The sequence below is a fragment of the Cnephaeus nilssonii genome (genome assembly GCF_951640355.1).
Source record: "Cnephaeus nilssonii genome assembly, chromosome: 20".
Lineage (NCBI taxonomy): Eukaryota > Metazoa > Chordata > Mammalia > Chiroptera > Vespertilionidae > Cnephaeus > Cnephaeus nilssonii.
In genome coordinates this window covers 10,168,192-10,181,974 of record NC_137091.1, presented here as the reverse complement: position 1 = coordinate 10,181,974, position 13,783 = coordinate 10,168,192, and the positions used below count along the sequence as shown (strand labels likewise).

Sequence of the window (13,783 nt, the reverse complement as noted above, 5' to 3'; positions counted from 1 at the left end):
AGAAGTGTTTGAATATAAAAAAGATTTTTGAGGTGGAGCAGGTGGGCATCAACTGATTTTCATGGCTGCAGCCTTTCCCTCTGTCATCTTACTTTTTGTTTGTCCTGTCATCAGTTTTAGCAACTTGTGGTTTTGTCTGAATAATAAAGCTGGGTTCCAAGAATTAGTATGCTGGACATATAGACATTTGTGCTTTTTGTCCCAGGGTGATCCAATGTGGTGTGCTGGACTTTTGGCAATGAATAAAACAAGGAAAAAGGACTTCTTCAAGATTTAAACCAGATTAAAAAATAATTAGGGTTATGTGTAGTACAAAAAAGTAGGCCATTGGAAAGTATGCAAGGCGAGACTTTTTGTACAGAGCTTGTTAACTAGATAATCCTGATTTTATTATGTTAATTTTAAAGCAGTGTATAAGATTATATTATTTTTACCTCTAATATAAATCTGCCCACAGTTGATAGATTTAATGTGGCTTCTCTCCGTGGCTTAGATTTGTTTTAATTTTGGAGTCATCCAAATTAGATTTTTGTGTGGGTAACTTTATGAATCACTTAATTCTAAAATGTTATAGCCAAACATTTAAATTTACACAGATTATGCTCTCTTATATTTAGAAGTGGCCTTAGGATTATGAAAATGTTTTAAGTGTGTACCTTGGGCGTTCTTGACTTCTGTTTTTATCTTGATTACCTCTTAGAGTTGGGGAGTAGGGAGGAGACAGAGTCCAAATACAATGAGAAAAAAGTAATTGAGTTGTAGCAAAGTTGGGGCTGTTCTGATTGCCTCAGAAGAAAAGGTGATTCAGTTCACTGTGGACACTGGTTAATTTTTAGGTATTTAGAGTTGTTTATATAGCTAAATTGAGTTTTTAGTTGGAGACTGGAAAAGTTCCTATTGTGGCAAACATTGGATTAGGGTTTTAACATTAAATGATTGATTAACAGAACAAAATTAATAACAACATCTAAAGCATCTTTAAGTTCAGTTTGGTAATATAATTGCCTCTTTTTGTGTTATGACTAAATGAACAAAGTAAAGGAAGGACAAGAAGGGAATTTTGACCACAAGGAATGTAGAGTTTCATTAGTAAGATTAGACAGGAAAACAGGTGACAGATCAGTCTGTATAATTAGGTGCTGAAATTAAATTTTACTAAAAATGCTGTCATATGAGTTTAGAACAGGGAAAGGAAATTATTCATGGTTTTGGCATCATCTTAAGGTGAAAGATAGAATTTTTCGTGTATCTTTTCTCACTTGGTCAGTGTTGGAAGCTTTTATATTCTCTATTGTTAGTTGGAAAAAGACATAACTAGCTCTGTCTCAAGAGGAGAAAACATTTTTTTCTCTATTTGAGATAGTATGTTTTAGGTCATCAGTATTTTGGGTATGATACCATTTTATATTCAGATGTTTGTATATGTGAGGCTAGCACTATATCCAAATGTTGTGAATGGATAAAAACTGAGCATGTTTGTGCCACACCTAAGTATGTCAATCTATAGACGTAGAAATGCAATATGCTTCATACGCATCTGTTTTACTTAGTTCCCATAGGCTTTCTGACTTGCTGTTATTGTAGTATCTTTGCATATATAACTCTGGAGTTAAAAAGTCTCATTTTATCTGAATTTAAATTGTTCTTAGTAAAAATACTCATTCATATATATATATATATATATATATATATATATATATATATAATTTTATTGATTTCAGAGAGGAAGAGAGAGGGAGAGATAGAAACATCAATGATGAGAGAGAATCATTGATTGGCTGCCTCCTGCATGCCCCCTACTGGGGATTGAGCCTGCAAATCCGGGCATGTGCCCTTGACCAGAATCAAACCTGGGACCTTTCAGTCCGCAGGCCGACGCTCTATCCACTGAGCCAAACTGGCTAGAGCCTCCTAAGTTATATTTAACCAACACCAACAATATACTAGTATATTGCATCAGTAGAATTTGCTTGGACTCAGACCCTTGTACCCTTTTTCTAAGCCAAATTACCTGCCTATTCATGAGAAAGTCTTTTATGTTCACTGTTTTTTGATGCATCTTTCTTCCCTGCAGCTTGTGCCCCAATTAGTTCGTATTCTAAAGAACCTCATCATGTCCGGATATTCACCAGAACATGATGTTTCTGGTATCAGTGACCCCTTTTTGCAGGTGAGCTTGAAAGAAAGCTTTGGATATATGATTTATGTTTAATAGCTTTGAATAGAGCGTTTCCTCCCTCTTTGTATCAGGTAGAAATTTATAGTTAACTGATTAATTACATTAATAAATGAATAGTGACACAATTCTGTATTTTATTAGATTAATAGAAAGATATTATAGTTATAATAATCAAAATTATGTACTACGTAGAGACTTACCAGTATATAGGCATACTTGTTTTATTGTGCTTTGCTTTATTGCACTTTGCAGATGTATTTTATTTTTTACACCAGCAAAAAGGCTACCACTCACTTTATTACGATACTCACTTTATTGCTGTGGTCTGGAACTGAACCTCAGTGTCTCCGTGATATGCCTGTAATGCAGCTCTGCAGGTGGTGGCATCCTTTAGCTGTGGTTATCTAATCACTTCATTAAGACACAGAAACACATGTCATTTCTCTAAAGATAGTACTTAAAATTCTTCTGTTTGAATTTTGACCATTTCTAATGGGATTTAAGACTTCATTTAAGATACTTGAATTTCATACCAAGCAAAAAGTTCCTTTGTTCCAGACATAATTTGTTGACATTTCTCATATTTTGCACATTAGGTACGAATTTTACGGTTATTAAGAATTTTAGGACGAAATGATGATGACTCAAGTGAAGCTATGAATGATATATTAGCACAGGTGAGTAGACCAAACTTGCATTATATTTATATTAAATGTTCATCTTAGTATAGTAGGGAGTGGAATGATTGTGGTTATATGGAGCTATTTTTATTTGTGTTTCCTCATTGGTGGCTATAATCAATCACAAAATGTCTCTTGTTACTTCTGGATATTTTTTGGAAGCATTGTTTTATCATTGTGTACCACCCTCTGTGTCTTTTCAGGTTGCCACTAATACAGAGACTAGTAAAAATGTAGGAAATGCTATTCTTTATGAAACAGTTTTGACTATCATGGATATTAAGTCAGAGAGTGGACTGCGAGTAAGTCTTTTAAAATATTTTCTTCTCCCTATACATTTCATTTAGAATAATTGATTTGGATTTAGCACTTTGGAAATGAATTCCATTTGAAAATTAACTTTCGGGAAGAATGTCTTAAATATTTGCTTTTATATAGAAATAAACACAAAGTAAAACAACTCAAACAGTATAGAAGATATGTAGGGAAGAAAACATCTGCCTGTAGCTTTCACATGTTGACTCTCAATTCTACTAGTGGGAAGTACTGTTACCATTTTATAATGTATTTTTTCAGAGATTTTTTATTTAAATGTGTTTGTATATGTGTATTTCTTCTCTTCCCCACTTTTTAAATCTTTTTACTTGAAATAATTTTAGTCTTACAGAAACAGTTGAGTTTCTGTACACCCTTCACTTAGCTTTCTGTACTGTAACATCTTGCATAACTATATGTAGTTATCAAAACTAAGAAGTTAATATCGGTACCATGCCATTAACTAAATTATAGACTTTATTAAGATTTCACCAGTTTTCCTACTAATGTCCTTTTCCTGTTCCAGGAGCTAATCTATGATTCCACTTTGCATTTCATTGTCACATCTCCTTAGTCTCCACCAGTCTGTGACAGTTCCTCTATCTCTCCTTTTCTTTCATGACTTTGACACTTTGAAGAGCACTGATCAGTTACTTTTTATTTTAAAATATATTTTTATTGATTTCAGAGAGGGAGAGAGAGATAGAAGCATCAGTGATAAGAGAGAATCATTGATCGGCTGCCTCTTGCACACCCCTCACTGGGGATCGAGCGGGCAACCCAGGCATGTGCCCTGACTGGGAATCGAACCCTAACCTCCTAGGTCATAGGTCAATGCTCAACTACTGAGCTAAGCCGGCTGGGCTGATCAGTTACTTTTTAGAACGTCCCCCAATTTGGCTCTGTCTGATACTTTATCATAATTAGATTGAGGTTATGTTTTTTTGGTAAGACTATCATAGAAGTGATGTGCCTTTCTTTCTTAACATCATATCAGGAGGTACATGCTATATCTATTTGTCTTGTTACTGGTGATATTAACCTTGATGATTTGATTAAGGTGGTGTCTGCTGTGTCTCTCCACTGTAAAGTTATTTTTCCCTTTGTAATTAAAAATATTTTGTGGGAGATGCTTTAAGACTATGCAGATATCTTGTTCTCCTCAGACTTTTGCCCATCAATTTTATTCATCAGAAGATCTTGTCTGCAGCAGTTGTTAGGGTGGTGATCTAATGACACCTTTCTGTTTCCCTCATTTTGTCCTCATTAAATAATTGGAATTCTTCTGTAAGGAAGAGTTCTCCCTCATGATTTTATTCATTCTTTCAATCATTTATTAATGTAAGAATAACTCATCCATAGTCTTATAAGAAATAAACTTACTGACTACAATACAATATTTGTGTATAGTTTTTTTTAGATTACATTATCTAAATAACCAAAGTAACTTAGGTTAATTCTTTTCCTCTTCCCACCTTTCAAACAAAATGGTAACATATCATGTATATCGTTCTGCACTTTTCTTTTTTCACTTAATGTTATGTTGAAGCTAGTCCATATTCATGTATAGAGCTCATCTTCATTAAAAAAAAAAAAGCTAGAATATAGCATAAAATTTACCAGTTTAACAACAACAAAAAAATCTGTAGTTCAGTGGCATTAATATATTCACATTGTTGTGCAACAAACACCATCGTTGATTTTCAAAACTTTCTGGTCTTTCCAGGCCATAAAATACCAACTACCACCTATAAATAGTTTGCACTCAACAGAGGCCAGAAGTGATCCTTAAACAATAGAAATCTTTAATTTTTCTAGATTTTTAACTTATGCTATTTTTCTTTAGGTCCTAGCCATAAATATCCTGGGTCGTTTCTTATTGAACAATGACAAGAATATTAGGTAAAGCAATTGAAAAATGTCTTATATTTTGTTATTATAAAGTCTGTTTTCAAGAGTGACTTTGCTCAAGATCACACATATATTAAGTGACTTATCTAGAACTTCAGCTGAGGAAACTCAGGATTTCTATTCTAGTCTGGTCTTAAAACTATTGTTTTGTAAAGAATTTGAGGATTTGCCTCGTGGCTTAATTTTTACACCTCTTTATACTATAAATCAGGAGTCATTAAACTTTTTCTGTGAAGGACCAGATGGTCAGTCTTTCAGGCTCTGTGGGCCTTTGGTCTCTGTGGCAATTACCCAGCTGTGCCTGTTGGCATGAAAACAGTCATAGATCATATAAATGATGAATGTTGCTGTTCTGATAAAAATTGATTTACAAAACCAGACAGCAGAGGACTGGATATTTGCAGGTAGCCTGTAGTTTACTGACCCAATATAGAACGTGTTTGTCAATTCCATTTATTTGTGTGTGTGTGGTTTTTTTTTAAAAAGATTTTTAGAGAAAAGGAGAGGGAGAGAGAGAAACATCAATGTGAGAGTGAAACATTGGTCAGCTGCCTCCTGCATGCCCCCTCCTGGGGATGCAACCTGGGCATGTGCCCTGACTGGGAATTGAACCAGCAACCTTTTAGTACACAGGACGACACCCAACCAACTGAGCCACACTGGCCAGGGTGACTACTTAAAGTAGATGAATTTATTAGTACTATCTTTTCTTTGTAGTTTATCCTGTTTGCCTTTTTCCCTCTTTTAATCAGGAGAAAAATTTTTTCTTACCTTGTTAAGCTTGAAAAAAAAAGGGGGGGGGGGAATAATTATTGTGGTATCCTGAATTATCTCCTCCTTCCAAAAGAATTTTTAATACTTGGATGTTATACTCAAAATTTTGTATGAGTCTCAAAAGCATGGTAAATACAAATGGCTAAATTGAAATAATTTCCTTTTGCATTTTGGGGCTAAGGCCCAAAAAGGCATACTATCTGCTTATTTTATTGCACTTTTTGGAAGAACTTGAAATAATTGAGCCAGTCACTTTTAGAAGTTGCAATGGACTTGACCATGAATGCAAATACTCTAAATCCAAGGCTTCTTTTGATTGTCATTACCTTAATGTGTCTTCTATGCCTTTAAAATGTTACCATTATAGTTATTGTCTTTCTATTACATGTTTAAAATATGTGCTTTCCCTTAGTCTTTAGACATTTTTTTGTCATTATTTTAGGCAGAAAAAACACACCATGAATTTTACATTTTAATTCTGTTCTTCTGCAACTTCATTTCATCCAGATATGTAGCTCTGACATCTTTGTTGAAGACTGTGCAGACAGATCATAATGCAGTGCAGAGGCACAGAAGCACCATTGTGGACTGTCTGAAAGATTTGGATGTCTCAATAAAACGGTAACAGATTATTGATAGTTCTTTGCCTCCACCCCACCTGGTAACTTGGTAATAGTTTTGGAAGTGAGAATGTTGACCTTTATGTATTGTCCTCATTTTCATAGATGAATTCTCTGCAGAGAAAATCCTTTTTTAGAAAGGATTGGCAGGGCGAAGGTTAGGTCAATGAAGGAGGCCAATAAGGAATACTTCAGTGCACAATGAAGTTGTCCTTGGTTCTTTGATAAACAAAACAGATAAAGAGATAAGCTTGGCAAAAGGTTACTTTAGGGAAGTACTGTGCTTTGTGTGTTGGAGGATGAAAAATATAGAGTGATCCATCGGCTAAGTGTTTTATCACGATGCTGAAACTCAAATTGCTGACAGCACACTTTATCTCACAGTACTTGTTCCCCAAGATACTAGAGGCAGCCGTGTTTTTTAGAACAGTGCATCTAGGAATGATGTTAGGAAGCAGGTAGATAGCACTTTTTAACATTTCTTTTCTCCATGGAGTAGCTCTACTGGTTCTCCTCTTAGAAGGATTATAAATGTTTGTGAAACCTAACTATAGTTGGTCCAGTGAACTTTTAGTTGTGGTTGTATGTTCAAATCCAGAACAAATTAGAGTTGAAATGATCTCTGAAACTATTCACATAACAAACATTTATTGATATTAAGTTCCTTTTTTTTGCGGAGAACACGTACTAAATGCTTGGACAATCTAAAGATAAGATCTTGACTCAGCAATAACAACTTTCACATAGTTCTTGCAAAGTAAAGGATCTATGAACACTCTCTTAGTTCTCTGAACAAGCCAGTGAGACTAGGCAATTACTTCTATTCTCAATGAACAGATTAGTGAAAATATAGTCCCAAAAGGAATCAAATGACTTACTCTAAACTGTACCCCTTGTACAGGGGCAGACCTGGGAATAGAAAGCAGGCCTTCTTACTCCTATTTTGTTTTGTTTTTCTCTAGCTTGTTACTGGGCTTTGCATTTCAAAAGTAAAATCTGTATCTCCTTGACTGCCAGACTGCCTTATTTTGAATCCTGCCTCTGCCCATAATAGATGTGGTCTAGTTACTTACCCTTTTAGTGCTTCAGTTGTCCCATATGTAAAATTTCCATACAAGAGAACTCATTTTCTAGGATTATACAGGATTAATTGGATTAATATAAATAAAGTACCTAAGCATTATATGAGAATTATCTGTTATTGTATTTCTATAAGGATTGATTTTTTTATTGCTTATAAATTAGCTAAGATGACACCTATCCGTGCACTGGGCCTCTAGTATTACATAATTACAGATTTCAGGTATATAATACAGTGTTATTAAATTAATATTTTTGAAAGTCAATCTATATACCATGTTTGATGTTATTGACCAAATATGAAAAGATGTTTATAGTAGCCTTATAACTTTTATATGTTAAACATTTTCATTTTGCCTTGGTTAGTAAATTTGATAGGCAGTTATAAAAACTTTTATTTGCCCTCATAGCACATGCCCTTTTTTCCTTTTCATGGCCCTCATTCTCTCTTTCAGTTTTTTTTCCAGCTTTATTGAGATATAATTGACATATAACATTCTGCAAATTTAAGGTGTACAGTGCATTAATTCAACACAGTCATATATTGCAAAAACAGTTATCATAGCATTAGCTAACACCTGCATCATCCTATATAATAAAAGCCTAATATGCTAAGTGTCTGACCGTTTGATCAACCGTTCCATCAGTTGCTATGACGCTCACTGACCACCAGGGAGCAAATGCTCTGATCAGTAGGTTAGCTTGCTGCTGGGGTCCAGCCGATCGGGACTGGACGAGACGGGCTGGACACGCTCTGGAGCCCTCCCGTGGTCCCTCCCCAGCCCCAGTTGTGCACCAGTGGGGTCCCTTGGCCTGGCCTGCGCCTTCTCACAATCCAGGACCCCTGAGGGGATGTTGGAGAGCCGGTTTTGGCACGATTTCTGCAGGCCAGGCCGAGGGACCCCACCGGTGCACCTATCTGTGCACTGGGCCTCTAGTATTACATAATTACTGTATATTTTTTGTGTGGTAAGAACATTTAAGATCTATTCTCTTAGCAGATTTCAGGTATATAATACAGTGTTACTAACTTTAACCACTCTACTGTACAGTTAGATCCCTAGAACTTAATCATCTTATAACTGGAAGTTGTACCCTCTGACCAACATCTTTTCTACTCCCCTCCCCCTCAGCCCTGGTTAACACTGTTCTAGTCTCTGTTTCTGTGTGTTTTTTGCTTCCACATTTAAGTGATATCCTGCAGTATTTATCTTTCTCGGTCTGACTTACTGCACTTAGTGTAATGCCCTCAAGGTTTGTGTTTATGATAATTTTCCACATACCTCAATGTAAACTGTGTTACATCATCTTTGGACAGAAGTGAGTGTAATAAAAGAGTATGATGACATTATATATTACATTTTTAAGGAATAAATGCAGAGAGATATCTTTGGGTAATAATTTTATTGACTCTTTTTGAGCCTTTTAAGTATTCTAAATTTCAGCTTTATAGAATAGATTATTGAACCCAAAACTATATTTTTGGTCAGTCGTGTCTCTTAGTGTTGAAGAAAGTGTTGAACGAAGATTCAAAATAGAAAAACTAACTTTGATAACTTTTGTTATCTTATGTGCAAAGATTGGGTCACAGGATCATGCAAGAACATGAACACATCCCCCAGTGCTTGGTGTTCAGAGAGAAAACCCCTGGGTCTTTGTTTCATTCCCACAGTAAATATAACTGGTTTCTTTCTTGTTTTGTTTTGTAATTTCTCCCCTGCAAGGCGTGCAATGGAATTGAGTTTTGCCCTGGTAAATGGGAATAATATCCGAGGCATGATGAAGGAATTACTTTATTTTCTGGATTCCTGTGAGCCCGAATTTAAAGCGGACTGTGCATCTGGAATCTTTCTTGCTGCAGAAAAGTAAGATTTAATTTTTACCTTTATTGATAAAAGATGCTTGGAATTTTAAAAAGCATTTTTAAAAGATGAGAAGACTGTTGTAAACATGTTTAAAACGTGTAACAGTTATTTTAACCTTTTGCACTCGGATGTCGACTCGACACGGTTAGCATTAGAATAAAGGAATTGAGAAAAAAGCAAGCGAGTTCAAAGGGTTAAGCTCCCAATTAGAAATTAGCTTTGAGGAGGCCATGATAGCCAGCATTTAAGTATACTAAGATCCCTCCCCCCTCCAAAAATCCCTCTTTTATCAAACCTGGGATTTATAATCCTCCTATAATCTGTTCTTTAACCTGTCATCCATGATGCCCTCTTTATGAGGATATAGATGTTTCAGCATCTGAATTGTGGTTGTGTGTAAAACTTTTAGGAAGAAGTACCTAAAGATTTTGGTAGTACAGTTATTTCTACACTTTCCACTGTGAATTTAAGGACCAAGTTCCTAGTCCTGGTGTTGTCTGGGTATGGGAACAGTCCCTTTTCTTCTTTCTTCTCTATCCTCTCCTGACCTGACTTTGTTTTCTCAGACAGTCTCTTTTCTTAGCTCAGCAACTCCTTTTGCAATACTACGTAGACCATCTGAATTAACAGTGCGCCATTTCATCACCCTGGGAAATGGGTATTGCTGCTAGATTTGAAGGTGAAATGTCCCCAAATATAATCACTTATGATAATAGGCAGGATTTTTGAAAGTCACTGAGCACAGTATAATTTACAGGTTCCAATTTCTTCACCTGGTGCCATTATTTTTTTAGGTATGCACCTTCCAAACGGTGGCATATAGACACAATTATGCGTGTTCTGACAACGGTAAGTAGTTTTTTTAAGTCAACATACACTAACTGCTGAATGTGCTGATTAAGGCAGAGAAAGCCTTATTCTCATGCAGCTTATGTTCTGTGGGGGAGATAGGAAATTCAGGGGAAATATGTACTATACTGTCAGGCAGGGGAAAAGGCTACAAGAAACACTAAAACAGCATGAGGGACTATGATGATGGCTGAGGAGGATGGAATATGGGGCAATGGGCCAAGTATTTTAGGTAGAGTAGTCAGGGCGGGTCACTCAGAGGAGCTAACCTTTGAGTAGAGAACTTAGTGAAATTAGCCATGCAAAGATTTGGGAAAGGAGTATACTAATCTGAGAGAACAGCAGGGGTTGCAAAGACATTAGGTAGCAATATGCTTGGCCTGCTTGGAGAGCAAGAAGGCAAGTGAAGGCAGAGATTGGTGACATTGATGCAGGGCGAGATTATATGGAGCCTCAGAGGAGTTTGGGTTTTATTGTGAATGTGTTAGGAAGCCATCGGAAGGTTTTGAATGACTACATTTGTTCTGGATTTAAGATTACAGTTTTATAAGGTATTTTTTCTTTGTTAGTTGTCCAAAATTTTGGAGATTTTTCTATTATTTGATTAATAGGGATTAGAGATGTCAGAGTAAAAATGAAAGTGTAGTGGCATATAAAGGAAATATAACTATCTGTATGTAATTATGTTACCAGAAGTAGATACCATAAAGGTAAACATCCACACATTTGATTAGTTTAAGAAAAATGTTTATCAAAACATACTGGTGTTTTTAATAATTTTTTCGATGTTTTCTTTGACCCATGTGTTATTTAGTACCATGTTATTTAATCTCAAACTATTTGGGGATTTCTCAGCTATCTTTGTGTTACTGCTTTCTAGTTTAATTTCGTATGAATTCTATTCTTTTAAATTTAAGGTATTTTTTAGGGCTCAGAATGTGGTCTGTCTCGGCAAATGTTGCATGTGAGCTTGAGAAATTGTATTCTGCTGTTGTTGGATGAATCCTATCTAATAAAGAGGGAATATGCTAATTAACTGTCACACCCTCACAAAGATGGCAGTGCCCACAGCCAATAAGGAGGGGATATGCTAATTGACTGTCACACCCTCAAAGATGGCAGCACCCACAGCCACAAGATGGTGGCGCCCAGTCCCCTCAGCCCCACTGGGGCGGCAGGTGCACGGTACGGCCAGGCCTGCCCCCAGGCGGGTCCGGCCACTCCACGCACCTGCTTCTGGAGTCCCCCGGTCCCCTCAGCCCCCCAGCTGCCCAGGGCTGGCCCAAGGCGCAGGCAAGACTCGGATGGCAGCTGCCCAGCCACCCAGGGCCGCCTGAGGCTCAGGTAACCAGGGCCGGCCGAGGCTTGCGCTGCCGGCAGTGGCAGGAGCAGAGGTGTGATAGGGCATTGCCTTCCTCTGATCGCCGGGTCGTCTCCCGCCCCTGAGGGCTCCCGGACTGTGAGAGGGGGCAGGCCGGGCTGAGGGACCCCTTCCCCTCCAATGCATGAATTTTCATGCACCAGGACTCTAGTTAGTATATAAGTGTCAATTATATCCTGTTGATGCATCCTTTTATTTCAGACACTCTGTTTTCTCCCATAAGAATGTAAATATTTAAGTTACACCACAAATTTTCTGCTTTTTAGCTTCTCACCTTTTCTTTTTCACCATTTTCCCAAACTTCTCCGTTTTTGTATTTCTTAACAGAAGTGGGGTATCTCAATCACCTGAGAATTTTTTCCTCCTTTTCTTTTGTGCTTTCCAAAAACACATGGTTTGGTTTGGTCTCAGTGTTGTAAATCATATCTGCTCTTCTGTCCAGTAATGGGAGATTGACAAAGATGGGTTGATATTAGGCACAGTTTTATGTCTTGTGAGCCTGGCTGTCATAATGCCTGGACAAGGCTAAGATTTAGGTCCTCATAGGTTAAATAGCTTTATTTTGTTCCATGGATGCAAACAGTATCTCAGACTTCCAGAGCTACTATTAAAAACTCCAGAGCAGCCCTGTCTGGTTTGGCTCAGTGTATAGAGCATCGGCCTGCGGACTCAAGGGTCCCAGGTTCGATTCCGATCAAGGGCATGTACCTTGGTTGCGGGCATATCCCCAGTAGGAAGTGTGCAGGAGGCAACCGATCAATGATTCTCTCTCCTCGTTGATGTTTCTATCTCTCTCCCTCTTCCTCTCTGAAATCAATAAAAATATTTTAAAAAAAGAAAAAAAAAAAACACTCCAGAGGACATTAAAAACTCCAAGTTATAAAAAAAAGGTGGATAATAAAATACAGAATATTTCCTACTCCTGGGACTAATGGTTGGTTCTGTAATATTTATAAATTCTAGTCTTTAAAGAACAGTGCAAGGTTTTAAATAAACTCAAGTTTTATAAAAGTTACTTTTACTTAATATGCCCTATTTGAGCTGTTCATGTACACTTCTCTTGCCATCCTCCAAAATAACATGACTACTTTAGCTAGTCCATATAATTTTAACATTTTTCGGGGAGTTGTGGGATGGGAGAGTTTGTTGTAACTCAGTTCCCAGTGAATGTACTTCTTAAATTTTGAAATCTCAAATGGGGTGGGCAAATGTAGGTTTACAGTTGTGAGCACACAAAACAGAGAGTTTGTTCTTGTATTATTTATTAATTATTGTATTTATTTTTTATTTGTCTTTTTATTTTGTATCCTTGCTTATGATTTCTCTTTTAGGTAATTATGGCTGATAATTTACCTACTTTTGCCCACCCCTGTACCTTATCTGCTCTGTGTAGAAAAGATCTTCTTGGTATTTTTTTAAAAACTCTTAATGGATTTATTTTTTACTATATTTGATATAGGTTCAGAGGCTAAAGTACCAATATCAAAAAGGAACTGAATTATAACAGTGAAGGCTACTATGTAAAATTTACCTATTCTTTATGTAGCTAGTAACTTCTTGAAATTTTTAAGTCTTTATATTTTCCTTTTACTATGGACAAAAAGAAGATTTTATTTTTTTATAAAATTAAAAAACTTGGAATATTCATTTAAATAAGACTTTGAAATTTGAGCTGTTTATGAACCTGAGAATTGGAATCAACTTTATCTTTGAAGGGTTTTTTTAGTAGTCTCCTTTTAACAGCGATAATAATAGCTAACGTTTATCATCATTATGTGTTTCTAGGGGTAACTGTCTGCATTTCCTTTTAGGCAGGAAGCTATGTTCGTGATGATGCAGTCCCCAACTTGATCCAGTTAATAACTAATAGTGTGGAGATGCATGCCTATACTGTCCAGCGCTTATACAAAGCAATTCTTGGTGATTATTCTCAAGTAAGTACTTCATTTGCCTTTTTTTTTTTTTTTTTCTGCTTTGGGAGGAAATTACACTTTATTTTCCTTGTATGTTCTTATTACTAACACTCTAGATCAGTGGTTCTCAACCTTTCTAATGCCGCGAGCCTTTAATACAGTTCCTCATGTTGTGGTGATCCCTAACCATAAAATTATTTTTGTTGCTACTTCATA

General features: G+C 36.5%; 1 protein-coding gene across 2 annotated transcripts in view; it reads left to right on the top strand.

Moving 5' to 3' along the window:
- The window catches only part of AP1G1 (adaptor related protein complex 1 subunit gamma 1), a gene marked incomplete at its 5' end in the record, with an annotated part of 92,089 nt that overhangs the window by 53,337 nt on the left and 24,969 nt on the right, over nucleotides 1-13,783 (top strand). For both annotated transcript variants that reach the window (XM_079800328.1, XM_079800327.1), the window contains 8 exons: nucleotides 2,075-2,170; nucleotides 2,776-2,856; nucleotides 3,063-3,161; nucleotides 5,021-5,076; nucleotides 6,367-6,480; nucleotides 9,284-9,424; nucleotides 10,219-10,273; nucleotides 13,466-13,588. In XM_079800328.1, coding sequence (XP_079656454.1) covers nucleotides 2,075-2,170; nucleotides 2,776-2,856; nucleotides 3,063-3,161; nucleotides 5,021-5,076; nucleotides 6,367-6,480; nucleotides 9,284-9,424; nucleotides 10,219-10,273; nucleotides 13,466-13,588 — 765 coding nt within the window. The remainder of the gene's footprint in view (nucleotides 1-2,074; nucleotides 2,171-2,775; nucleotides 2,857-3,062; nucleotides 3,162-5,020; nucleotides 5,077-6,366; nucleotides 6,481-9,283; nucleotides 9,425-10,218; nucleotides 10,274-13,465; nucleotides 13,589-13,783) is intronic.